Below are 27,285 nucleotides of genomic sequence, written 5' to 3'. Positions count from 1 at the left end.
CTAGTTAGAGGACCTCGGATTAGGGACTTCACTTTTCTGAACTTCAGGATCATTTGAAAATGTGCTTAAAGATTGATGGTAGGGTTAAATAAAAGAAGACAAACACAAGAAAACTATTTAGCACAGTACATGTCACACAGTAAACAAACATGCTCAGTATTGGGAAAGGCCACATCCCAGGGTCTGCCCATATTCTCAGAATAGGCCCTGCTGCCTTGGAGTGATATTTGCTTTTGGAAGCAATTTCACGGTCATGGAGATAATGAAATTGCTGAGGCAGAAAACATTCTGGATTTTAAAGCTCTTACCTCTTGAGAGCAAACTTAAAAATACTTCCTTACCTTTAAGGTGGAGAGAAGTCCAGTTTCCCTGACCCCATTTGTTCTAGACCAGCTGGAGGTGGTACGTGAGAAGGGCTGACAAGCTGCAACGGGATTTATATGTTTGGCAGCATCACTCTCAGCACTGTAAAACCAGGCTGCAAAGTGGACTATTCTGGAAATAGGCTCAGTCTTACTCCACATTGGTCCACCCAGCCATTGTGACTGAGCCTGGGTTTCCAAGGTTATATAAACTCAAAGCAGGGATTCTAAGGCTATAAACCTTCACGGAGAAACTGCCTCCTTTTTCTCCTGTGAAGATGAATTTGAGGTGCCAATCTTTTGGTTAGCAGCCCAAAACTTAGCCTAGAGCACCACCAGGGTTCCTAAAGCAGTCCACAGATGTGGGGAAGAATCTAGGACCTCCAAGGCCCATGAGCGGCAGAAGTTGTCAATTAGTGAGGTACCATAGTACCCCCTAGTGGCCATGACACTCCTGTATTCTCTCCCCCAGGTATTAGGAAAGACTGCCACGTCAGGCATGAGAAGTCTTTGGTCAAACACTTCAACAGCTGGTCAGAGTTAGAGAGAAACCAAATATATCCCTCTCTTTAATTATTAACAAATACAAGCAGCAGAGAGGGTCAGCTGGTCTCTGCTGTCCCCTGAGGAAAGCCAGAGCACAAAGCCGGGCCTCTGGCCTTTCTCCAACTGTAGTGGCTTGTGTAGTTCTTCCATAAAGACAAGCCTTCCTGCCCATCTTCGGTCATCCCAACTCCCCAGTCAGGATGGGAGGCACATGGTTGCTGGCGGTTGAAAGAATACTGTAGCTGCAGCCTCTGCTCCTGTCAGTCTCAGTCCAGGTGACAGTCATTCATCCTTCTGCGCGTATAGCTCCTCACTTGCCCTGACCTGCGAGCCAGGAGTGCCAGTGTGATTTCAGTCATCTTCCGAAGACTCTTCTTCTGCCTCTTTTAGCCACTGAATGAACCTCTGTAGCTGTAAGGGAACACAGAGAAGGGCTACTCAGGGAGGAGTCCCTAACCCTCCAGTGCAGCTTCTTGGATAAACAGCTCTAACAGCCAGGGTCTGAAGCCAACTCCCTGGAATCCAGGGCGTCAAGAGCCAAGGACGCAGAGAGGAGGTGAAGGAGGGAAGGAGCCCGGCTCACCTGTTGATTCTTACGCAACTGCCGACCCTTGTCAGTTGTATCCCTTTGGTTGAACCAGCTCAGGATTGTTTCCTCAGCCAGGATGTCCAGCTGGTAGAAAGCCATCAGCACCTACAGAAGGTTAGCAAAGGGGATCTCAGGGTCTTGCAAAGCTCAGCTAGATATAATGGAGAACAGAGAATGCAAGCTTCCTTCCATATGAACAGTCTCTTAAGAAACAAAAGGAGTGGGCTCTTTAATATTGTGGGCTGGGCAGGTATCACTTTTGAAACTATTGCTGGGTATGGCTCTCTATTCCCAGGCGAACTCCCAAATAAAGCTTGGCTCCAGCTGCACTTTCCAACCATGCTCTACACACCAGAGGTGTACAGCGCTGTTGGCCAAACATTACACAGGGTTCATGGCAGCCATGTCGCTACAGGAAATCACAAAACCTGTTTGAAAGCCAAGGCAGGACTACGGGACTTGAGGTGGTATTTCACCTTGGCCATAGAAGTCCCAAGCCCTTCGTGCTCCAGGAAGAAGTCCTCGATGGCTGCCAGGGCCTCTAGGTGGTCAGCTGCGCGCTTTATGTAGTTCTTAAAAACAGGGCTCCAGGCTTTGAGCAGCTGTGGAAGAGAGACAGTCCAGTATATTCCTGAGCACATACCTAACCTGAACAGCAGAGAAAATCACTGAAGACACAAGTCTCTTACAGCTACAGGAATATAAGATGATCTAGGTTCTGTGTCAGAGGAGTGGCTGGCAGCCAGTGCTGAGGAAGAAGAGACTTTCTGAAAAAGGGAAAGGTGCCATTTGCTGTCTCAAGATATCTGCTTCTAGACTAAAAGGTGGTATCATTCTGGGTCAAATGATTTTTAGCCAAAGATTCTCAAAGCACTGATCCATTCCAGATATACTTTTGGGGATCTAATATGGTTATGGGGTGAGTTCTGGTGGCCTAGTGGTTGGGTGAGTCTGATTCAAGTAATGGTCTTTTCAGTCACTTGCTAAGTATCTGAGAGCTGGACAATGACTGAATGACAGGAAGAACTGATGTACTCTGCTAGAGAAGGAGGGACAATGTCTCCTATAACAGTCAGATCTAATTTGACGGTACACACACCCGCCCTGTACCCTCCACCAAAAAAAAAAGAACTGATGCCTCTGAAATGTGGTGTTGGAGACAAGCGCAGCCATAGTACTCTTGGAGGCAGCAAGGATGGCGAATGGATGGGCATGTCTGTAGGGGAGGCTATTCCTGGAGAGGGACATCATGCTTGGAAGGGTGGAGGAACAGCGAAGGAGAGGAAGACCTTTAACAAGGTCAACTGACTCAGTGACTGGAGCAATGGGCTTGAGTGTGTCAGAGGTCGTGAGGACAGCACAAGAAGGACAGGGATCAGGTCTGTTGTTCACAGGGTCGCTATGAATTGTACTTGACTCAATGGCACCTAACAGCAACACTGTAATAAAGAGTTGTGCTGATAACCCAAAGACAGGCATTTTGAAACCACTAGCTGCTTCATGAGAGAGAGATGAGACAATCTCCTCCCATGTAATTTACAATCTCTGAAAATCTGCTGGAAGGTCAGCCAGATATCAATTACAACTCAAAGACAATGCTTTGAACCCTGGCATCTTCAAGGTCATTGAGTACTGAACCCAACCTGACTCCTCTGGACTTTTGCTAGGACCCAATCAGCTCCCAAAGGGAAGAACATACATCCCACAACACGGCCTTCTACTTCTTCAAAGTCAAACACAGCAAGGATGAGTCTTTATCCCCACCCAAGCCCCCGCCCCCAGCCCCAATCTTTGCTCACTGGAAGCAGAAGGGAACAGTAGTGGCTAGAGTCTGGTAGGGAATCCATCTGCTGCAGGGGGAACTCCAGGACCACGTGGCTTAGGACCTGCATCACTTCCTTTAGGCTTATGTTGTAGGCGTACCTGTGGGGAGACCGAGGTGACACCACTTACAGTATGCTACAAGGATCATGACTTTGGCAGGACACTAAAGAGAATGTCAGCTGGAACAAGACAGTTTTGGAAGGAGGACATCCATGCAGAGGCTAGAACCTAACGCCCTTTTTGCTGTAAATGCAGTTAGTCACTGGTCTTGCCCATCTGGGGTATGGTGAAAAGAGATTCCTGAGAAACACTAAAGAGAGAACCTCTCCCCGCCTGCAGTTACTCTGAAGAGAGGGGCTGGCAGCTCTTACTTGAGAGAGTTGATTTCCAGGACTAGATTGTCACAGGAAATGTTCTCCTCTTGGCCCCGCTGTAGAGTTCCCAGGACTTCATTCTGGAACACTGGAACCAAAGCACGGATAAATCCACAGGACAATAGCACTCTGGAAAGTTTTCAATCACCTAGCCCTGACTCCACGCCAATCACACACTGTCCTGGTAACTCACCTTTGATGTCGTCCATCTGTGGGGAGCCTGTGTGGCTGTCCAGCTCCTCAGAATCCATACTTCGATCACTTTCCGTTTCACTCTCTTCTTCCATGCTGACTTTAAGTCCTGAGAGCCCATAAAGGGCAAGAATACAGAGAAAAGTAAGGAAGGAGCCAAGTACAGAGAAAAACATGGCTGTCTGGTCTTCATGAATAAGGGGGTGAACAAGTAAGCCGACTCTGAGGTCGCTGTTCTCTTTCCAGACTTTCAGGTTCAGCTGCAAGGGAATGGCTCACCCCAGAGACTTTGCCGGAGTTCCTCTTCATCCTCCATGTCCTTATCTGCCATTTTCCAGAGGTAGCCCTGGCCTGAAACCCCTACTTCTGCTGGATTGTAACCTACAAAAAGGCACTCATCTTTAAGGAAGGCCTAGCAGAAGCACAGACCTCTTCAGAAAGAAGCACTGGTTTTTAATGGGGCAAAGAGACATACAGATGCCCCACACCTGTTGAGTATCACACCTTTCAGCTTCACTTTCTCTTTCTCTTGGTCAGCCCCAGAATCATCACTAAACTGGCCGTCATCCTCGTCTTCCTCTGCATCTGGTGGGTGCAGAGAGATCACAGAGCCCTCAGGGAGCGTGATGTCTGGGCCCACTACCACCTAGAGAGTTAAAAAGGAGTGGGTATCAAGACCAATTAGCTTGTTGAAGAAAAGTACATATTAACAATAAGAATGACTTTTCTTTTTGCTTTGTTTTCAAATAAGCCAGGTAAAAGGCAAATGAAACCACTGGATCCGAACACTCAATTCAGGGTTGATTATCAGTGGAAACAAGGTCACTTTTCACTGAAGCATGAGCACCACCCAATTCAGGGCCTATGTGCAGCATGGAGCAGGGCTCACCTGGGAAGTGAGGACACAGTGTGGCTTTAGTGTAACTCCTTCCTTGACCTCGGCATTGTCACAGAGCAAAGACTGGTGGATCCGTGCTCCAGCAGCCACTCGGACACCCCGCCACAGGTGGGCCCGGTCCAGGACCACATCATCACCTGATTCAGGATGGGAAGGACTCCTATTCACATAGGATCTTAACTCCAGATCAGAGCCCCTTACAGAGAAATGGACTGACTAATCCCAGCTCCCACCAAGCCCTCCACCTCATCCAAACTTATAAAAAACCACTCACTTCCTCTCTAAGTGCAAGCCTGAGAGTCACTATTTAGCCTGAACATCCTCCAACAGACTTTAAATGATTAGAGGTTTAAGGATCTGAGAACCTACAAGATTGCTGGGGCCTCATAAACTTACGAACATTCTGAAATTGTATCTATGTTTGTAAATAGAAGCCTAGTCATTCCACTTCTTATACGTTTTAGAATTAGAAGCTTATTACAGTTCTTTTAAAGGGGGCAGTACAACAGAAGCATCATATCCCATAAAGTGAGTCCCTACTCTAGCAATTACGCTGGATTACAAAGAACACTGGATTTATAATCAGAACACTCAGATTAAAATCCCAACACTGCCTGTTACTAGCTGTGACCATGGGTAAGACAACCTTTTGGGGCCCATCTTCTTAGTCGTAAACCAGGGATACATGACATCTACTCCACAAGGTTTTTGTGAGGATGAGATGAAATAATGTATAGCAAAGCCCTTTGGCTATAATGTACTAACTAGGTTACTATTTTCTGTTAATTATCTACATGGCCCTGAATGTGAATATAGGGTGCCCTGAGATGTGATGAGTCACCTAGTTAACAGACTCATAGGCCACAAATTAGAAGATCATTTTCAAAATGTAGTTTCCCCCTTTCTTAAACAACCTAGGAACTCCGAGGAACTCTTCATCCTTCTGCATCCCTGTTTCTCGAGACACAGGCCCCCCACCCGGGGCCTCACTCCTTGGATGGCCGGCTCGATTTCCCGACTCGTGCTTACCAATATGGCAGCCAGGGCCAATGACACTGTTGGTGATGGAGCAGTTGCTGCCAACAACAGTGCCAGAGCCCAGGAGCACATTTTCCTCCAGGACACTGCCATGGCCCAGGCTGACCTCAGAGCCTCGGTAGATGTTGTGTCGGGAATGAGTGCAATTCTGGGTGGTGCTGTCAGTGAAGTTCACCTCTGGGGTGAGCGGGTAGACCCATCGGCGGATGACATCAGCACAGACAGCTGCATACATGTGTAGGTTGGAGACCCGGGCACCATATTCCTTAGCTGTTATGTGCATGTGGATCTGGTTGCCTAGGATCTGGGGACAAAGAAGGAAAGAGAAGCTCCCGAGGCAGACACAATATCCTCCCAACCCTCTTATGGTTCCTCTTCCTCTAGCTGTTACAGCCAAACTGCCAGAGACTTTTCTTTAAGTACTGCTTCCCACCACCACCTCTCTCCTCCCTCCTAAGACTCAATAAAATGCAAAAAGGGATAAAGAAATTACCAGGATAAGAAGAAAATCATATACTCTCCTCCTAAGGGCATTTGGAGCCTTTTCTTACCTCTTCATTCACTAAAAGGCCTCGCACGAAGTCATCCCGAGTCTGGTAGTCAAAGTTGTCTGTAAAGAGTTGAGCCACCTGTGGAGGTAAATGGGGCAGGGCTGAGGTTAAGTGCATTCTCTGGAAGCAAAGAGAAGCCTCCAAGGGCCTATGGACACAGGCAGAATCCTCAAGACACTCCCAGTGGGACACTGGGGACAATATGATAACACATGACCTCTTCATTTTAGAGTATTTAAGAAAAAGAGGGAAAGGGAAATATATCCTGGTTTTCTAAGGCTGTAACAATGCTCTCAGAGCTCTATTCTTGGGACATGTGGTCCTGCACCTGAAGAACTCACCTGAGGAGAGCAGATGCTTATATGACAATCCAGTAAATCATAGCGAATCTCCACCCCATCGCCACTGCCCTGGAACAAGCTCTGTGGGGAGAAGTGACATGACAGTTTCTCCTGCTGACCCTTGAGGAGTCTCCACTTCAAGGACCCCAGAAACAAACATACCAGGGGGAAAGAGAAACGCCGGAGGCCTTGGGTCTTCTGGAAATGGAGAAGCCGGTTTGTGCCACTATCCATAGCCACCACCACATTGTCCTCATGGCAACGAGTTGGGTGGCTGGGGGACGACTCCTTGAAGATCATTGTCATCACAGATACATTTTTTTCTAGCTTCCGCCTCAACCTACAAAGATTAGGAAGAAAACTGTAAAACTGTTGTTGAAATGCTCTGGTGGTCGCTAGCACTACACCTTACCATGTTCCCATCCTGACCTGTGCTGTTCCAGGGCTTTGGAAATATTGATGTTTGAGACGACATCTCCATACACCAGAAGGAAGTCTGAGCGCACCAGGGCCTTGGCGTCAACATCACGGAGAACATCTCCCAGGGATCGATATAGGTCTGATGTAATGATCCGAACCACATTGAGCGATGTGGGGCGGCACCACTTGGACTTCCTGGAAGGAAGGAGGATGGAGGAATGAGTAAAGAATATGATCTATGTGGACCTTTTCTATTTTTACCCCCCATTCAGCATTCACACTCCTCTATGGCTTTTTTGGGTTCCTGCCAGCGTCCTCAACTTCAAAGATATTTATACACTATAATTAATGCTTTCAGTTCCCAGTGTTACTAGTGTTTTATAGGTCATTTCATTTCTCTACCCTGACTCCTACCCCTGAACATGTACTTGAACTTGAAATCCTGCTTAGACCTCGAGTAAACAAAAATATCATGGGAATACAATTGTCAGGCACATTTACCCTTTCAAATGTCACACAAATTTATCAATTTCTGATGGAGACCATGTTAATATCTTAGACTCTATTTCCTAAACATCCATCATTCCTGAGAGTTACTCTTAAAAATGTCACTAAACATAATGTTCAGTGCCTACTTTATGCCTGGCACTAAACTAAGCATTGGGAATAGAAAGATGAAGAGCTTATTTTTGTCTTCAAGGATCAGAACAGACAGTATTTAGAAGTTTAGCAGGAAAACAAAGATGGCACAACTGTAACTTGCATATTGGATCGATTAAATAAAAAAGTAAAACCCACTGGGGCCAAACTTTATAGAAATGAGATTCAGAAAAGCTCTGATACCATTCTTAACTATTTCTTATCACTACAAAATAGACTCATAAGGAAAAAGCTGTTTAAAAGGAATACATGATTAGACATTATTTGTATGACAACAGTCCAGAATAAGAGGTGTACTACAAAGCAGACTGGGGGAAAGGCGGGGGAGGGAGGAAATTTTGCAACAGTGAATGAATATTTTTTTTTTTAAAAAGTGAGCTGGGGGTAGGGAGAAAAACAACAATGAGTGAATGAAAATCCAACTTTTCTGTAAACTTTTGTTAAAATTATAATATAAAAAAAAAGAAAGATGAAAAAAAAAAGAAAGATGGACTCATATAGGGCTTTTGATGTATAGTCCTGAAAAGTTAAAAATGAGTAGAACAAAGATTCTTAGACTTTCCAATGAGATCTACATAGATAAACTTTCTGCGATCAGAAACCTATTACTAAGTTATATCCACCCTAAGAAAAATGGATAAAGATGGTGAAACAAGAAAAGTTACACAGTCTTACAGTAAATGTTCCTTGATTTGAGCAGCTTTCCAGCAACAAAAGACAAAGGTTTCTTGTACACCTGTGGCTGTCAGGAATTCCAGAGTATAGTCAATTAGGGCCACATTGGCCAGGGGCAAGAGAACCTGAAAGATAGAAAAGAAAAAAAAATTGAAGTCTTGAATCTGTGAGAGCCCTTTAGATGCCATCCTTTCCCACCTGTAGCCACACTTTTCACTTCTCTGTCAGTATTTCCAAACTTTCTATTTTATTTTTCCAGTTAAAAGGTAATCAGGCTGTTTGATGTTTAAGGCTGTTCTGGGTATTAGTCTACAGTGGTGTAATTTGAATGTGATAGACACAGACTCTACTTCACCACTGGATACAGAACTGCTGTAGATAGCAGCCCGCATCTAGCAAAGCATGATACTGAAAAGCAATCACATCTCCAGAATCTAAAGCACTACTAAGGCCTCTTTTCCAGAAATTGCAGTCTTTGGTCCCCCTCCAAGTGGGATTACATACTTAAACTGGGGAATGCCAAGTGACCCGGGACTAAAAACAAAAACCCAAAAATATCCTACATGATGCAAACTCACTGAGGTCCAGTCAATTCCAACTCCCAGGGACCCTCCACTGGGTTTCCAAGGCTGTGAATCTTAATAGAGGGATTCCTGATGGCCCTGTAGTAAGGAGCTGCGCTGCCAAAGTCACAGGCCACAGTTGGAATCCACTAAGCTGCTCTGCGGGAGAAAAATGGGCAATCGCCTCTCATGCGATTTACTGCCTCTGAAAACCCGTTCGAGGGTCAGCTATGGGTGGCCTCCGACTCGATACACAATAACAATAATCTTAACAGGAGGACACTGCCCATCTTTGACCTGTGGTGGATCCGAACCCCAAGAGAAGAGTATTCTTTGGGTTACCAGCTCGATACGCTATAGACTGGGCCACCAGAGCTCCATTCCCAGAAGTGGCTCAATCCAATCCCACTGTCCAGACAATAAAGGAGATACTGGCAATCAGCCCCAAAACCCTTTCCGTCCTGCTTTCAACAGATGGCACCGCCTGCCATTAAAACCTAGAAGGTGAAAAAGCACATTGCTCGAGATCCAAAACACGTTTCTATGGAATCAGATCAGATTGCCCTTTTGTAGACACACGAAAACTCTTTGGGAGGCAGAAGGAGGTGATGTTTCCTTTAGCCAAGCCTCTGCAAAATTAAAGAGGGCAGCGCAGTCTCCTCTTGAGCCAAGGAATCCCCGCGGGAAGGCTGCTCTCAAGTTCTGCTCCTCCACCATGCCTCTAATCCTTCCAGACCCGAATGTATCAAATGTGGCAGCCATGCACATGCTCCAGGATTTAAAGGGTCCCTCCGTTTTCCTCCTAAACCAGATTTCAGGGAGAGCGGGCGGACAGAGGTCCCTTCCTGCAAAGCAGGGCCCGCGAGGCTGCCGAAAGGAGAGCCTGCTCCAGCAGCCACCGCTGGGCCCTCCGGCTGTTCGCGTGCGCGGCGCTCACCCGAGGCTGGTCCTTGGAGATGGGGAAGAAGCGGCGATTGAAGCTATCGGCCACCAGAACTGCTTGGAGCGGGGGGGGCGGCTCCTCCTCTGAGCCCCTGGCCCCTCCACCGCCGCCGCCGCCGCCGCCTCCCGGGCCGCCCCCACCCCGCTTGGCGACCCGTCCGGCCATTGAGCCAGCCCGCGCCACCGCAGTGGCAGCCATCTTTTTTCCCAGGACTACCACTTCCGCACGGAAACTGCCACCGAACGCAGTAGGGGACAAAAAGGACCCGGCGGTAGAATGCGAAGAAGCGACTAACGAAGGGAGAGGTGAGGAGAAGGGAGCGAGTACGCGTGCGTCTTCCCTCGTGTGATAGTCCCTGCAGCGAGGCGTGAGGGCTGGGGCGGGGCCGCTGCCGCATTGGCTGGTGGCTGCGCTGGAGTGAGAGGGGGCAGGTTCCCATGACGTCAGGCTGAGCCAGCCAGTTCGGTGGGTCACGTTTGTGCGTTAACAAGTCGGTGTAGGTGCAGCATGCTGGGACTTGCGGTCATCGAGAAGGAGCCTGGCCCATTGGGTATATTAAACTTCCATCATTAACCCCACTTCAAGCATGTTAACTAAAAATCAACAAAAAAGATGACTCAATAGAATGTGGACATTATTGAACAATATAATTTCTATCACATGCAAGTAAAATCTTGCTGAAAACAACTCAGCTGGAGCAGTACATGGAAATCCAAACTGGCATCAAGAAGCTGTGGCATTAGGTATGTCATTGCTGATGTCAGATAGACCTTGACTGAAGCAGAGAAGACCAGAAAGATGTTTACTTGCTTTCTCTTGCCTTTGCAAAGGCATTTGACTGTATGTTTGTTGTTGTTATGTGCCCTGCAACCCATAGTGACCCTTTGTATAGCAGCTCTGAACCTTTCCCTGTCCTGAGCCATTGCCACTAATTCCCACACACCAATCCCCATTGCCCCAGATACTCTATCAATCCATCTTACCCAGAGTCTTCCTCTCCTGCACTGTCCGTCCACCCTTCCAAGCATGATGTTCTTCTCCAGGACTGATCGCTCCTGGCCACGGGTGCCCAAAGCATGTGAGACAGAGCTTCAAAATCCTAGCCTCCAAGGAGAAACTTGGTTTCACCCTCTCCAAGACAGACCTATTTGTTTTCTTGGCAGTCCATGATATATTCAAGAATCTTCTCCAGCACCACAATGCAATGGCATCAATCCCTCTTCTGTCATCCTTAGTCATTGTCCAGCTCTCTGAAGCATAACAAGTAATTGCAAAGACCATGGCCTGGATTAGGTGCACCTTAATCTCTAGACTGACATTGTTGCTTTTCAGCACTCTGGAGAGGTCCATGACAGCAGATTGTCCCAGTACAATTTTCTTTTGATTTTCTGACTGTTGGTGTTAAAGAGTGCTGATTGTGAATCTAAGCAAGCTGTAACTGTTAACAACCTCAACCTCTTCCCCATCTATCATGTTGCTGCCAATTGGCTCAGTGGCAAGAATCTTTGTCTTCTTGATGCTGAGCTTCAATCCATATTGAAGACTACAGTCCTTGATCTTCTGTAGCAGGTGCTTCAGGTCTTTTCCAGTTTCAGCAAGCAAGGTTGTGTCATCTGCATAACATAGGTTGTTGATGGTTCTTTCTCAAATCTTGATGCCCATTCCTCCTCATAAAGCCCTGCTTGCCAAATGATTTGTTCAGCATACAGATTGAAAAGGTATGGAGACATGATGTATCCCTGACGCACTCCTTTCCTGATTTTGAACCATACAATGTTTCCCTCCTCTGTTCTGAGGACTGCTTCCTGGTCCACGTATAGGCTTCACATAAGCACAACCAAGTGTTCTGGGATTTCCATTTTCCTCAAGGTTAGCCACGGTTTGTTGTGATCCACACAGTCAAATGCCTTTGCATAGTCAATGAAACACAGATATTCTTCTGGTACTCTTTTCTTTCTGTCAAGATACATCTGACATTGGCAATAATGTCTCTCTAGTGCCATGGCCTCTTCTAAACCCAGCTCGTATTTCTGGTAGTTCTTTGTCAACTTACTGTTCCAGTCATTTCTGGATAATCTTCAGCAGGATTTTGCTAGTGTGTGATATTAGTGATATTTTTCAATAATTTCCACATTCTGTCAGGTCACCTTTTTTGAAATGGGAATAAATATGGATCTCTTCCAGTCAGTTGACCAAGTAGTTGTCTTCCAGATTGGTAAGCACATCCAGGGCAACATCTGTTTGTTGAAATTCGTCAGTTGGTATTCCACCAATTCCTGGGCCTTTATTTTTTGCCAAGTCCTTTGGAGCAGCCTGCACTTCCTCCTTCATCACCATTGCCTCTTGCTTGATCTTATGTATCTTGAAATTCTTCTGTGTCAGCCTCATCTTTTTGGTACAATGACTCTGTATACTCCTTCCATCTTCTTTTAATGATTCTAGAATCATTCACTTTCTGCCCATAGCATCCTTAAGCACTGCAACTTGCAGCTTGAATTTGTTCTTTGTTCCTTCAGCTTAAGAAATGCTGAGAGAGTTCAGCCTTTTTAATTTTCTGATTCTCGCTCCTTGCACATTTCATTATAATACTTTGCTTTGTCTTCCCAAGCTGCCCTTTGAAATCTTCTATTCAGCTCCTTAACTTCTTGATTTCTTCCCTTTGCTTTGGCTTCTTGGCACTCTAGTGCAATATTCTCTTCTGACATCTATTTTAGTCTTTACTTCTTCTTTCTTCTTTGTAGTGAATTTTTGCAAACTTCATGAACAATATTCTTGATATCTTTCCACAGCTCATCTGGTCTTTGTTCATTATTGTTCAAGGCCTCAAACCTATTCCTGAGTTGGCTTATAAATTCAAGGGGGATAGACCCAAAATAAAATTTAATTTCTGTGGATATGATTTAACTACTTCTTTAGCTTTAATTTGAACTTGCATATGAGCAGTTGATGGTCTGTTCCACAAGCAGCACCTGGCCTATTTTTCACTGCTGATAATGAACTTCTCCAACAATTCCTTCCACAGATGTAATGGTTCTGATTCCTGTGCATCCCATAAAGTGAAATCCATGTTTATAGCCTGCATTTATGTTTCTTATAAAAGGTATTTGCTATGAATAAATCATTGATTGTACAGAATTCTATTGTTCTATCCCCAGCCTTATTTCTGTCACCAGGTCCGTGTTTTCAGACTATAACAAATTATGGCTAATACTTAGATGAATGGGAATCATAGAGCACTTAATTGTGTTCTTTCAAAACCTATGCATAGACCAAAAAGCAATTATCCTACTAGAACAAGGGAAGACAGTATGGTTTAAAATCAGGAAAGGTGTACCTCAGGGTTGTATCCTTTCTCCATACTCTCTCAATCTGTATGCTGAGCAAATCATTTGAGAAACTACACTATGTGAAGACAAATGTGGCAGCAGGATTGGAGAAAGACTCGTCAACAACCTGTGTTACACAGATGACACAATCTTGCTTGAAGAAAGCAAAGATGACTTGAGCCACTGGCTGCAGAAGCTCTTAAACTGCAACCTTCAATGTGGATTACATCTCAACATCAAGAAAGCAAAAATCTTCACCACTGGACAACATGGTAACATGACAAATGGAGAAAAGATTGAAGCTATCAGAGATTTCATTTACTTGGACCCACAATCAATATCCATGGTAACAGCAGTCAAGAAATTAAAAGATACATTGCATTGGGAAAATCTGGTGTCAAGCACCTCTCCAAAATACCAAAAGCAAGGATGTCTGTTTACAAGCTACGATGCAGTTGCCATGGTATTTTCAGTTGCTTGTTTTATTGTTGTTGTGTATGGGAACTGACCCACAGCTGACCCTCTGGTGGGTTTTCAAAGGCAGTTAATTGTGGGGGAGGAAATTTCCCATCTTTCTCCCGCAGAGCAGCTGGTTGCCTTGAACACGTACCTTTGGGATTGCAGTGCAGCTTCTTGCCACGAGACCACAAGAACTCCTCGGTCTCTGAAAATTGGACAATGGGTTAGGATGACAGAGGAAGAAAATGCCTTTGAGTGTGGTGTTGGAGAAGTATCCCATGAACTGCCAAAAGAACAAACAGGTCTGCCTTGGAGGAAATGCAATCACCTTGCTTCTTAGAAGCAAGGATAGTGCAATTTTGTCTCATATATTTTTGGACAAATTTTAAGAAGAAGGTACTCCTTTGAAAAAGAAATCAGCTGGGAAAGGTGGAGGGTGAGAGAAAGAGGAAGACCCTCAACAAGATGGATTGACACAATGTAATAATGTTGCTATGTGCCATCAATTAGGACTCCATGAGACCTTGTGAACAATAGCTGTGAACCCTGCCCTATTCTGAGGCAATCTCACTGTCTCTGGTCTTGGACGCATCTGCCCCCATTGCCCCAGTCACTGTGTCAATCCATCTCATCCAGGGTCTTTCTCTCCTGCACTGACCCTCTACTCTTCTAAGCATAATGTCCTTCTCCAAGGACTAGTCCCTTCTGACAACATACCCAAAGTAAATGAGACAGAGCGTGAAAATCCTGGCCTCCAAGGTGCAACCTGGTTTCACCCTTTTCAAGACTGACCTATTTGTTCTCTTGGCAGTACTTTCAATATTCTTCTCAAAGGCATATAATATTCTGTCGTCCTTAGTCACTGTACAGATCTCAGATGCATAGTAAGCTGTTGAAAATACCATGACCTGTATCAGGAAGACTTTAGTCTTTAAAGTAACATCATTGCTCTTCAGCACTCTTGAGAGGTCCCTGACAGCAGATTTTTCTAAAGCAACTTGTCTTGATTTCCTGACTGCTGGTGCCAAGAGTTGATTGTGGATCTGAGGAAGATGAAATTGTTAGCAACCTTAATCTTTTCTCTATCTTTCATGATGCTGCCATTTGGCCCAGTGGTGGGAATCTTTGGGGGTTTTTGATGTTGAGCTTCAATCCATATTGAAGGCTACAATCCTTGACCTTCTTCAGCAAAGACTCCAACTCCTCAGTTTTGGCAAGCAAAGTTATGTCAACTGTATAACGCAGGCCAAACATATCAGAGGCTATGATGGTGGTGCTAAATAGGGCCAAATTCATCGAGATGCTGTGAGTCATAGCTGACTTGATGGCACCTAACAACAACAAGGAGCATATTAAAGTTGTAATCCTCCATACTCATGTCTTGAAAGAAGCACAGCCTGAATGCTTCTTACAAGCCAGGATCGAGAGATTGGTCTTTGGGAGTTTGGATATGTTGTTGGGAGGGTCAATCACTGGAAAAGGACATCATGCTTGAGAAGGTAGAGGTAGAGGATCAGTAAAAAGAGGAAGGCCCTCAAGTAGGTAAATTGACACAGTGACTGTGAAGATGGTGCAGGACTGGGGTGTGTTTGGTCTTGTACATAAGGTGACTTTGAGTTGGAACCAATTCCAAGGCAGAGTGTATTCATTCTAGTGGCCTCGTGAAGAATACTGAGTATTCCATGGCCTTTCAAAAGAACAAACTGAAGTCTTGGAGAAGGAGCAGCCAGAGTGCTCCTTGGGGGCAAGGTTGGTGAAGCTTCGTCTCACACACTTCGCGCATGTTCCTAGAAGACTATTCCTTGGAGAGAGACATGATGCTTGGCCAGGTGGAGGGAAGGTGAAGGAGAGGAAGACCCCCAACCAGGTGGATTGGCACAGTGACTGGAGCAATACACTTGAATGTGTCAGGATAGAAGAGGGTTGAGATCTATTGGTCATAGTGTGGCTATCAGTTATACCCAGCTCGATGGCTCCTAACAACAATATTAGTCTAGTTATTAGGGAGCTCTTGTGACTTAGTGGTAAGGAATGTGCTTCCAGTCCAAAAGCATGCAGTTTGAAACCACCAGCTGCTCCAGAGGAGAAAGACGGGCAGTCTCCTTGCATATGATTTTCTGCCTCTGAAAACCCACTGGAGGGTCAGCTATGGGTTGGTTCTAACTTGATGGTACACAATAACAACAAACAATGTCATTGTACTACCGCTTGTCTGTCAATTTACCAGACTGCGGTGGCTGTGTGTCGCTGGGATGCTGGAAACCATGTTATCAGTATTTCATACATCATCAGGGTTACCCATGGAGGCTTCAGAGACACTTTCAGACAAAGACGAAGAAGTAGGACTAGCCATTTATTTCTGAAATAACAGGTCCCTCAAAAAACATATCAATGGCAGTGCAATACTGTGTGATGTAATGCTGGAAGGTAAGCCGCTCAGATTGGGCAACACTTAAGGTGCAACAGCAGGCTTGAGCATAGCTGTTTGTGAGGATAGTGCAGGATAGGGCAAGGCTGCCGTCTGTTCACAGGGTTGTAACGTGAGCTGTTGTTGACTGGATGACGCCTAAAAACACCACCAATAAATATATTTATTACTTATTTTGATCCAACACCATGGGGAGCTTAAATACGAGTCATACCTTCTTCAAAGAACTCAGTCTTTGTAAATAAACACGTATTGTGATGTAATAATAGAAAATAAAATCAAAGCAGTTGTCTCTGAGAAGATTCTGCCCCACTATGACCCTGTGTGTGTCAGAGTAGTACTGTACTTCATAAAATCTCCAATGATTGTAACCTTTGGGAGGTACTTGCAGGGCCTTTTTAAATAGCTGCTTTTAATGAGTTTGAACTGCATGCTTCATTATTTGGACCCATTTCATAGGAACAAGGCAAGGTTTGGACCTGTTGTTTATAAGATGGCTGTGAGTCACAATTCAATGGCAACTAATGACAATAGGGAAAATAGTCATTCTTTTTACTGAGCGCTTATTTCAAGTCCTGGTAGAGTCTGCAAGGCTGACGTTGATAGGCATTGGCCAGCTAACCGAAAGGATGGTTGCTCCATAGAAAAAGGATGTGGTCATCTGCTTGCTGGAGACCCACTGGGGGCAGTTTTGCTCTATCATAGGGTTGCCGGGAGTCAGAATCAATTCAGCAACAATGGGTGACTTAAAAAAAATTTAAGCCAAACTATGAGCATTATCTCATGAAACTTGCCATACATATCTGCAAGACATTTTATTCATTTGTTCAGCAAATGTTTCTGGAGTTCTCAGTAGGGTGACATTCATTTAACTAGTAAGAGGAAAATCTGGCATTGAAATGCATTTAGTTTGACTTTATACTTTCACAATCTTTCAGCCAAAGTAGATTAGGATGGTTTTGTTATGTGCCATCGAGTCGCCTGTGACTCATAGCAATCCTATGTAATTAGCTCTGAAACCTGCCCTATTCTGAGCCAATCTCATTGTCTCTGACAGACCTAATCCCATTTCTCCAGTCACTGAGTCAATCCATCTAATTTTGAGTCTTCCTGTCCTGTGCTGTCCCTTCACCCTTCCAAGAATGATGTCCTTCTCCAAGGACTGGTCCCTCCTGGCCATGTGCCAAAGTATGTGAGATGGAGCCTTAACATCCTTGCTTCCAGCCCAGTTTCATCTTCTCAGAACAGACCTGTTTGTTCTCCTGGCAGTCCACAGTATGTTCAGCACTGTTCTCCAGCACCACAACTCAAAGGCATTGATCTTTCTTCTATTATCCTTAGTTATTTTGTTAGCTTTCTGATGCATAGTAAGTAATTGTGAAGAACATGGCCTGGATCAAGTGCACCTTAGTTTCCAGACTGACATCGTTGCTCTTCAGTACTCCGAGAGGTTCCTGACAGCAGCCTTTTCCTAAGCAATTAGACTTTTGATCTCCTGACTACTGATGCCAAGAGTTGTGGAACCAAGCACACTGAATTTATCAACAATCTTAATCTCTTCTCCATCCATTATAAAGCTGTTAATTGGCCCAGCGGTGAGAATCATTGTTTTCTTGATGTTGAGTTTCAATCCATATTGAAGACTACAGTCTTTGACCTTCTGCAGCAAACACCTCAGTTTCAGCAAGCAAGGTTGTGTCGATTATGATTTTATTATTTTTCTTTTCAGCCTGTCAATATTATTGGAAGCCTGCTTTGTGTATTATATAGAGTAGAGATGTTGTTGTTGTTATGTGCCATCGAGTCGAGTAGAGATGAGGGTGGAGGATAACAAAGTTGTGCAGGACTGTAGGTAAGATGGTAAACTTTCCAGTTGCAGAGAATTCTGTTATGGGGTGCCGCAATTTGAGAGAAGAGGCTATAGTAAATCGATTGTGCCCTAGGGCGAGGTTTGGATAAGGAGTGGAAGTGTGGCTAGGGCTTTTGCACCTCATTGGTAAGCAAAGAGATAACCAGCAAAGCAACAAACCTCCTCAGCCCGAACAGATGGAATTCTAAGAGGCTTGGGATTTTCTCTTTCAGCAAACTTCCCACCCGCTCCCGTGTTGTATGTTGGGATTTGGAGTCTGCAGGGCTGCCATTGATGCTCCACGTGATGATTCCAACTCGACTCGCGGTACTCCATCGACCTCCTGTTTGGACCCTAAGATCTGTTATTTCTTCCCACTGCTAGCTAATGAGAGTTCTGTGTGAAAACCATTTGTGAAAGACTTTAGAACATGTAGCTTGGAGTAAGGAAGGCTGAAGGCAACTTTCCAGATGATGCTGTACAGGAGATGCTTTCTGCTCATACCGACCCCTGGTGGATCAGCTGGTAAACTTCAGATGCTAAGCTCAAGGTTGCAACCTAGGCCAGCGGTTCTCAGAGAGAACTGGCAAACAGAGCCCGGGAAGATTCAGTAACTCCCTCACTGACTTCCAGTCGATTCCAGCTCATAAGGGCCCTCTATGAAGTTTCAAAGACTATAAGTCTTATTTGAGCCCATCTTTCACCCTCAGAAGGGCTAGTGGATTTGAATTGCCAAGGCACACAGCCTTTTGGTTAACAGCACACCACCACAGACAGGGACTAGGCCATCAGAGCTCAAGCTAACAAAACTCAGGTTGCAGGTGTGGGGGATTGGGAAAAGGGGAGCATGTTTTTAGTTAAATGAATGTACTTCGTGACTGTCCTACAAATTGAAAGGTATGGGAAGTAGGTACAATCGTAGACATTGTTACTTCACTTCCTGAGAAGCTGACTCGTGAGTTGAGAGATGTGTTAAGTGGCAAATCCAGTCCAGGAGCTGGAATCTGTGGGCAGAAGCCTTGCTGTTTTTTAGGTGCTGTAGAGTTGACCCTTAGAGATCCAATGAACAACAGCGATTTCACTAGATGTGTCTTGGGGGTAATCTGTCCACTGTTTTAAACTTATTTGAAAGAGACTGAAAACACACAGACAAAAGTTGTGTTGTTGTTAGGTACTGTCGAGTCGAGTATGACTCATAGCAACCCTGTGAACAACAGATCTGCCCTATCCTGTGCTGTCCTCAACATCTCTCACATAAGTCCATTGCTGCAGTTCAATTATTAATGGTTGTTTGCAGCTGTTTCTCATTTTTGAGTGACTTCCTATCTAGGTTCTACCTCTAACACAATAGCTACCTGCATCCCTCAGTTGCTCATAGGTTTATGAAGGCCCGTTATTTCAGAAGTGGATGGCCATTCTTACTTCCCTGGGTCACCATAAGTTGTACTTGACAACACATAACAGAAACAACTTACGTGTGTGTGTCTGTATCTATCTATCTATCTATCTATCTATCTATCTATCTATCTATCTATCTGACTCATAGTTGATCCTTCAGCGCTTGCTGTAAGTTGCACAGGAGTAGTTTGGCCATCTTTCTTCCATGGAGCAGTTGGTGACTTCTAACCCCTCCTTATCCACTAGACCATCAGAATTTCCTTATGTATATAAAGCAATAAATTTGAATGTATGTTCCATTTCAGGCTCTAGTCATTTATTAGCTGTGTAAGCTTGGGCAGGTTATGTAATTTAGCTATGTCTTGACTGCCTCCTCTTTGCAATAGAGTTAGTAAGAGTAATTACTTTAGAAGGTGACTGTGAAGATTTTTGTTGTTATTTGAGGACTAAGGTGTGCATTATTCAGGCTATGGTCTCTTCCATGCTTCTTATGCTACTGAGAGCTGGACAGTGAATATGGATGACAGAAGAAGAATCGATGCCTTTGGGCTGTGGTGTTGGAGAAAAGTACTAAATATCCCATGGATGGCCAGAAGAACAGACAAATATGTCTTGGAGAAAGTGCATCCAGAGTGTTCCTTGGAGGCAAAGATGATAAAGCACATACTTTGGGCATGATGCTAGGAGAGGCGATTCATTGGAGAGGGACGTCATGCTTGGTGGAGGGACAGCAAAAGAGAGGAAGACCCTCAACCAGGTGGATTGACACAGTAACTGTGGCAGCGGCCTCTGGGGAGTCAAGAAGAATGAGGATGGTACAGGCCAGGATAAGTTTCAGATCTGTTGTTTATGGGGTTGCTATGAGTTGTACTCCACTTGCAATACCTAACAGCAACAACAACAACAATATCTGTATATTTGCACGCATTCAAAACTATACTTAAGTTTATTAAAGACAGTATACTGTATGATTGATTATATGCCAGTCCTCCAGAGTCACACTGTCTGGGTTCCATTCCAGCCTCCATTTAACTATGTGATAATCTTGGGCAGGTTATGCAATTTGTCTATGTCTTGACTTCCTCTTCTCTTCTCTTTGCAATAGAGTTAATAAGAGTGCTTATTTCATAAGGCGGTTGTAAAGACTTGTTGTTAGTTATTACTAATTGAGCTCTAACTCATGGGGGGCCTCATATATATAGCAGAACAGGACACTGCCAAAGTTCAGCACCATTCTTTTTTTTTTCCACTTGATTTTTTTATTATTGAGAAAAACATATTGGGGATACAAGGAGGTGAGGGTTGGGGGCAGAGGGGTGAGGATGGGCCTGGATGCAGCTGCAGAGCTGCACAGTTTGGTCGGTGGGGGGAGGTGAAGGAAATGATGAGGGTCCAGTGGGGACCAGATGCTACGGAGGAATGACAAGCATTTTCCAATGGTAATTAAACCAACTGTCTTATTGATTTGGGAATTGGATGCCGACTCTCTGGCTTCTTCATGCTGAACAGGGGCATAGATGTAAAGGGGGGAAAGTAGGACACTTTATCACCTTACTGGTGGTCTTGGGTTACAGCTGCTTGCCTTCTTGCTCTGTTAGAAGATACTTTCCTGTCATTTGCTCCCCTCTGGACTGCAAAGTGTTTTCCCGGGTTGGTCCAGTGGGGATGGCTGGTTGAACCCAGAGGCTCCATCCTCCTTTGCTTCCTTATCTGTCAGTTGTATTTCCTTTTTGTCACTGGCACTGGGTTCAGGGTCAATTCTGGAGTAAAACTCAGTGTTAAGGTTACCTATAGGAAAGGGAGCAAACCTAGAGAGAACAAACTTGTGAGTTACAAATAGAAGGGCTTTGAGGGTGTTGCTTTCAGGTTTACTTGGGGGGAGGGTGGCAGAAGGTGGCCTAGGTAACATTCTCTGGATACCCTAGGCATTTTTTTTCCTTCTCCACCCCGGGGTCAGATGGCACAATCTGGGGACTGAGGAGCTCACCCTGAGGGCCGCGACAGCTCACCCCAGCCGGGGGCCGAGGGAGCCTGCCCTGGGCAGAGGGCCGCGATGGCTTGCCCCGAGCTGGGGGCCGAGGGCAGCCTGTCCTGAGCAGGGCAACACCCCCCAGGAGCTGGCTGGTATACTCCGCCTCCAATTGCCCCTACCCCAGTCTGGTCCCCTTGCCTGACTGAGGACTCTGTGGTCAGGGATAGTATTTCCAATTCCAGCAATGCCACTTTTACTCCCCCATAAGTGGTCATACTATATTTTGAAGTAGGTGTCACTGCCCTCCCCCTTTATATATGATAAAGGGAACCTGAGAATTGTGAACAGACTTCCCCCAGGTCTAACCATCTTTTGGCAGAAGCATTCAACAGAACAAAATATGTGGTGCATTTAGGATGTCGGTCCTCTTGTGCATGCTGCCACTGTTAAGGTCATCAGACTCACAGTGACTTTCAGCAATCCATTGTATAGGTAATCGTCTTCTTTGGCCTGCCCAAGGAAACCCAAACCTGCAGATGGCAGGCATGCATCCCATCCCCCACCTCCTACACAGGTGGCCAACAGGGCACGCACCCCCCCCAGCGCGGGAGGCAGGCGGGAGGTGCGCGCCACCCCCAGCATGGGTGGCTGTTGGGGGTGCGCCCCCCCACCCCGCGGCACGGGCGCTTGGCATGTGCGGGCCCCTCTTGTGCGAGTGGCCGGTGGGCGTCTGCTTCCCCCACAGCCACCATCCTGGATCCAAGAATTCTCTCCAGAACAAGTCCACCTTGTGGGAGTGTGGTGGCTTCTCTGTACCAGTCTTGAGGAGGGCCGGTGCCCAGCATCCATCCTGGGTGAGGGAATCCATTCGTTCCGGCTGTGGAAGCCTCATGGACCTGCAGCGACTGTGCGGCAACATGGCGTGGGCTCTGTGGGAGGGGGTTGGGAGCCACGAGACTCACCCATTTCTCCTTGGGAATTCTTAAATTCCTGTTGTTGAGCCTCAATCTTCACTGAGGGCCAGTCATCAACTGTTTAAGTGTTCAATTATCAATAAGCCGAAGTCTGTGGAAGGCTATAATGGCCCTACTTTAAGTGGTTCGCTGCTCCCGCAGCTCACCACTCTGTCTCTGCCTCTGCTGCCATCTTGGATCCTCACCATTCTTCCAATAGTAGGAGGTATGTTTGAGCTGAATTTTGTAACCATGCTGTCAGTCTTTCTTTTTGAGATTTCCACTCTTCTCTGACCTTTTATCAAGCATGATGCTACTCTCCAGGTACTAGTACCTCCTGATAACATGTCCAAAGTACACAGATGAAATCTCACCATCCTTCTTGAAAGGTTAGCATTTAAAAAAAAATTTTATAGTCATTTATTAATATATGATCATCATCAGGATCTTACCTGCTTGCTTTGGAACAAATATATAAGGCAATCTTACAATTAATTTAAAAGTTATTATCATACACTCTTACAACCTTAATCCCATTACAAAACAAAGGAAAAAATTTCAAAACCAGGTTAAGATATGTTATTATAACTAAGAATGAGTCTATAATAATTGTCTCCTATAATCAATCCATGTATTTTAGATTGCCATATACATTTGATTGTGACATGCAAAATGAGTCCTGCTTTGAAAGCTGCTTGACTAGCATACAAATTTCTACAGAGGTCCAAAATTCTCAAAAACAAGAGGGAAAAATAAACACTTCAGGGCCAACTTGGGTAACATATGTGGGAAAGGGAAATATCTGAAGGCAGATAAATGTTTCAAGTCTACTTATTCTGCACTTTGCTGAGAAAAGCGAAGGGTCTTCTTTGAAGGGTAAACTTTGTGGAGTGGGTGTGTGGGTGAGTAAAGAGGCACTGTAAAGCTTCAGAGAGAATCTACACACACCACTGGTATCCTTTCAATGGGGTAACACTACCTTTTTACAGTGCAGCAGTTGGCTATACTCGGATTATTTGAGGGCAAGATGAGAAGGAGCTCTGGTGGCTTAGTGCATAGGGTGATACACTGCTAACCCAAAGGTGGTGCCTCTTTGATAGTTTGAATCCACCAGTCACTCCATGGGAGAAAGATGGGCCATATCCTCCTGTGCCTCAGAAAACCTTCTGGAAGGTCAGCTATGAGTTAGTTCTGACCCAATGGCAGTAAGTTTGAAGGTGGGTTTTTTAAAGTTTTTTTTTTTTAAATTTTTATTGTTTTGTGTGTGTGTGCCATCAAATCAGATCTGACTGATTCAGGAGGAGATTGCCCCTCTTCAGCAGAGCATCTGGTGGATTCAAACTACTTACCTTGCAGTACAGCTTCTTGCCACTAGGCCACCAGAGTGCGCCAAGTTTGAAGTTTCTTTAAAGTTTATTTGGTGATGGGTAGGGAAGAGGGGAAATGGTAGGATTGTTTTTATTAATTTGGAGACTGACTGGGGAAATGGTGATTCAATAGAAGGAGCTAATGATTCTTGATTTAGTTCTATGTGTAGAATATTTTACCTTTGCTGCCCAGTCCTAGGAGAGAGCCGTTCGGCTCCTGGGGTGTGCTGTCCCCGGCCTCAAGGTGTGCCATCTAGGCCCTGGGGAGAGCCGCCCAGCCCCCAGGGAAAGCTGCCAGGCCCCTGGGAAGACCCTTCATGTCACTGGGGAAAACTGCCTATGGTATACAAAGAATTTTATCTAAGCCGCTTTCCTCCACCTCCTCCCCCAGTACACCTGTAAGTTACACCTCCAAAGCCCTTCTCTTTCTAACTCACAAGTTTGTTCTCTCCAGGTTTGCTCCCTTTCCTACAGGTAGCCTTAACATTGAGTTTTACTCCAGACCTGAACCCTGAACCCAGTTCCAGAGACAAAAGGGAAATATAACTGCCAACTAAGGAAGTGAAGGAGGATGGAGCCTCAGGGTTCAGCCATCCATCCCCATTGAACCCACCTTGGCAAACACCTTTTGCAGTTCAGAGGGCAGAAAACACCTTTTGCAGTCCAGAGGACAGAAAACGTCAGGAAACTATCTTCTAACTAAACAAAAAGGCATGCAGCTTCAACCCAGGACCACCAGTAAGGTGTTAAAGTGGGCTCCCCTTCCCCCTTCACATCAATGCCCCTGTTCAGTATGAAGAAGCCAGAGAGTCTATGCCCCATTCCCAAATGAGAAACCCACAAGTGAATAAGACAATTTCTTTGTTAAAAAAGAAATTAACCACCATTGGATTATGCTCTCACCATTACCCTGTCTCTTCTGGTCTCCACTGGATCTTTCTTATTTCCTTCACTCACTCTCCCCACCTACCAAATTGTGCAGCCTTGTGATTTCATCCCTGCCCATTCTCACTCTTCTGCTCCCAACCCTCACCCTTTTGTATTCCTGTACATGTTTTTCACAACTAAAAAAAAAAAAAGAACATTTTACCTTTAAGAAAATATCATTGACAACATAAATGAAGACTATGAGAGACATTTTAAAAGATCAGGTCTGAAGAGAAGGAAATAAAAAGCATCCAGATTGACAAGAGATGGTGAAACTGATGCTGTATGTAGATAATATAATAGTGTACACAAAAAACCCCAAGGACTCAACATCAAGAACAACAACAAAATCCCTGTTAGAACTAGTAGACCAGTTTAGTAGAGTAGCAGGATATTAGATCAACATCCAAAAATCAGTGGGATTCCTCTACAGTAAAAAAGATAACGTAGAGAAGGAAATCAAGAAAGTAATACCATTTACAATGTTGTTAATTGCCATCGAGTTGAGCATGACTCATAGTGACCCTATGAACAAAAGGCTGAAGTCTTTCTACAACTATCGACATTTATCAAAGTTCATAGCATTTCCAGAGGCAAGCCATTTCGGAAGTGGATGCTGCTCCTGCTTCCAGGCTTGTTTTAGTCAGGAAGCTCCAGCCAACACTGTTCACCATGGGTACCCATTACCACGATTGGCACATCACTGTCACAGTCTTCAGCATCACAAGAGTTACCTCTGTACAGCAACGCACAGACCAGTGCTATACCACCTAGAAGAATGTTTGACAGGAAAACAATTTGAACCTAGCTGAGGGCCGCAGATGAAAATCACCCACCTTTGGCTTGGTAGCATAACTTCCTTTCCACTAGGCCAACATAGCTCTCTCTTTGAAATGGGAAAATGTGCCCTGTTCATGGATAGGAAAACTCAATATTGTGAAAATTACAACCCTACCAAAAGCAATCTACATGTTCAAAGCAATCCCAATACAGATACCAAATTCACTTTTCAAGGAGATAGAAAGGGAAATTGCCAAGTTAATTTGGAGGGGGAAGAGACTTCAATTAAACAAAACACTTCTGAAAACCACAAATTGAGGGAAGCCGAATATCAAATTTAATAATAGATCAAATGCTGTATTGGGAAATGAGGGAAGCTTGATACAAGCTGAATGTCACCTTGTGGCATTGGGGCATTCCCTAGGAGTCAACATTGTTCTTAGTTTGTGTCAAATGAATCCCTCCCTCTTGAGATTAGCATAAAGAGGAACTTGGCCTTATCTGTAAAAGATTTCACCATTATCCTTTGTTTTTGCTTTGTACTTCCTTGTGATTTTACTTTGCTTACCTTCCTTATGATTCTAAATAAATACTCAGAGAAACATGGCTTGGGGCCTTCAGTCATGGGAACTGTTGGCCCCCTGTTTTTCACACTCTCTGTTCTACATCATTCCTGGTAGTCTGTCTCATTATTAATAATTATAAAATTATTTCATTCTTTGGGACCCTCGGTCTGCAACAACAAATGAAGTAGGAGGCATAGCACTCCCTGACCTCAGAAACTATTACACAGCAATAGTAAACCTAAACAGGAAGGGACTGGTACAATGACAGGCACACAGACCAATAATGGAACAGGATTGAGAACCCATAAATGGGCCCAGCTATCTATGGTCAACTGATATTCAACAAAGAAATAAACCCTACCAAATGGGGAAATGACAACCTCTTCAACAAATGATGCTGGCAAAATTGGTCTGCTTCCTGCAGAAAGCAGAAACAGGATCCCTATCTCACACCATACACAAAAATCAACTCAAGGTGGATCAGAGACCTGAGACTAAAGCCCAAAACCATAGCGTTCATCAGAGACAAACTGGGATGAAGCTTAGACAGCCTAGTCTATGGTATAAAGAGACTGGCAAATACAGCCAGAAATGCACAATCTGAAATTGATAAAATTGATGAATAGGACCTTCTAAAGATTAAATCCCTGTGTGTATAAAAAACTTTTCCCAGAGTGTAAAGAAAACCTACCGACTGGGAAAAAAACATTTGGCAATTCCATCTCAGAAAAGGGTCTCATATCAACAGTTTAAAAAATCCTACAGGGCTTCCACGAGAAAAAGACTGGTAACACAATTGCAAAATGGACGAAAGACATGGAAAAAATTTTTCACAGAGGAAGATATTTGGATGGCCGATAGACACATGAAGAAATACTCAAAATCACTGGCAATAAGAGAGATGTAAATCACCACAACAAGATAAAGGTAAACAATCCATTTGAAAAATGGGCACAGGATATGAACAGACACGTCACCAAAGAAGACATTCAGATGACTAACAAGCACATGAAGAAATGTTCAAATCCCTAGCTCTAAGAGAGATGCAAATAAAAAAAAACTATGAGATATCATCTCACCCCAGTCAGAATTGCAAAATTTAACAGAACAGCAAGCAACAAATGCTAGCGAGGTTGTAGAGAAACTGGAACCCTTATTCACTGTTGGTGGGAATGTAAAATGGTGCAACCACTGTGGAAGGCGGTATGGTGTCGTCTCAAAAATTTGCAAATAGAGATACCATTTGACCCAGCAATTCCACTACTGGGAATATACCGCAAAGAG

The 27,285-nt window shown here is 44.7% G+C and overlaps 1 protein-coding gene across 1 annotated transcript; it reads right to left on the bottom strand.

Annotated features, from left to right (window-relative positions):
* Positions 1–925: 925 nt before the first annotated feature.
* EIF2B5 (eukaryotic translation initiation factor 2B, subunit 5 epsilon, 82kDa) lies at positions 926–10,271 on the bottom strand. The gene is made up of 16 exons (XM_006884065.1): positions 9,971–10,271; positions 8,471–8,595; positions 7,145–7,330; positions 6,878–7,055; positions 6,716–6,796; positions 6,375–6,452; positions 5,815–6,127; positions 4,777–4,922; positions 4,392–4,533; positions 4,167–4,268; positions 3,889–3,996; positions 3,693–3,783; positions 3,297–3,420; positions 1,974–2,099; positions 1,492–1,602; positions 926–1,319 (listed from the first exon to the last, which is right to left on the bottom strand). The coding sequence occupies exons 1-16, from the start codon at positions 10,172–10,174 to the stop codon at positions 1,260–1,262; spliced, it is 2,175 nt and encodes a 724-aa protein (XP_006884127.1). The 5' UTR covers positions 10,175–10,271; the 3' UTR covers positions 926–1,259.
* Positions 10,272–27,285: the final 17,014 nt, after the last annotated feature.

Source organism: Elephantulus edwardii, unplaced genomic scaffold (assembly GCF_000299155.1).
Source record: "Elephantulus edwardii isolate Elephantulus edwardi_28Jun2011 unplaced genomic scaffold, EleEdw1.0 scaffold00031, whole genome shotgun sequence".
In the NCBI taxonomy this organism is placed as follows: Eukaryota; Metazoa; Chordata; class Mammalia; order Macroscelidea; family Macroscelididae; genus Elephantulus; species Elephantulus edwardii.
The sequence above is the reverse complement of the archived record's forward strand: the minus strand, read 5'-3'. Positions and strand labels throughout refer to the sequence as shown.

Bases quoted from the DNA above. Each gene is read 5' to 3' on its own strand.
- EIF2B5 (XM_006884065.1), bottom strand. From the start codon at position 10,174: ATGGCTGCCACTGCGGTGGCGCGGGCTGGCTCAATGGCCGGACGGGTC. The intron at 3,997-4,166 runs GTGAGCCATTCC...ATGGGCTCTCAG, and splicing joins ACTCCGGCAAAGTCTCTGGG to GACTTAAAGTCAGCATGGAA. The intron at 3,784-3,888 runs GTGAGTTACCAG...CTTTGGTTCCAG, and splicing joins ACAGATGGACGACATCAAAG to TGTTCCAGAATGAAGTCCTG.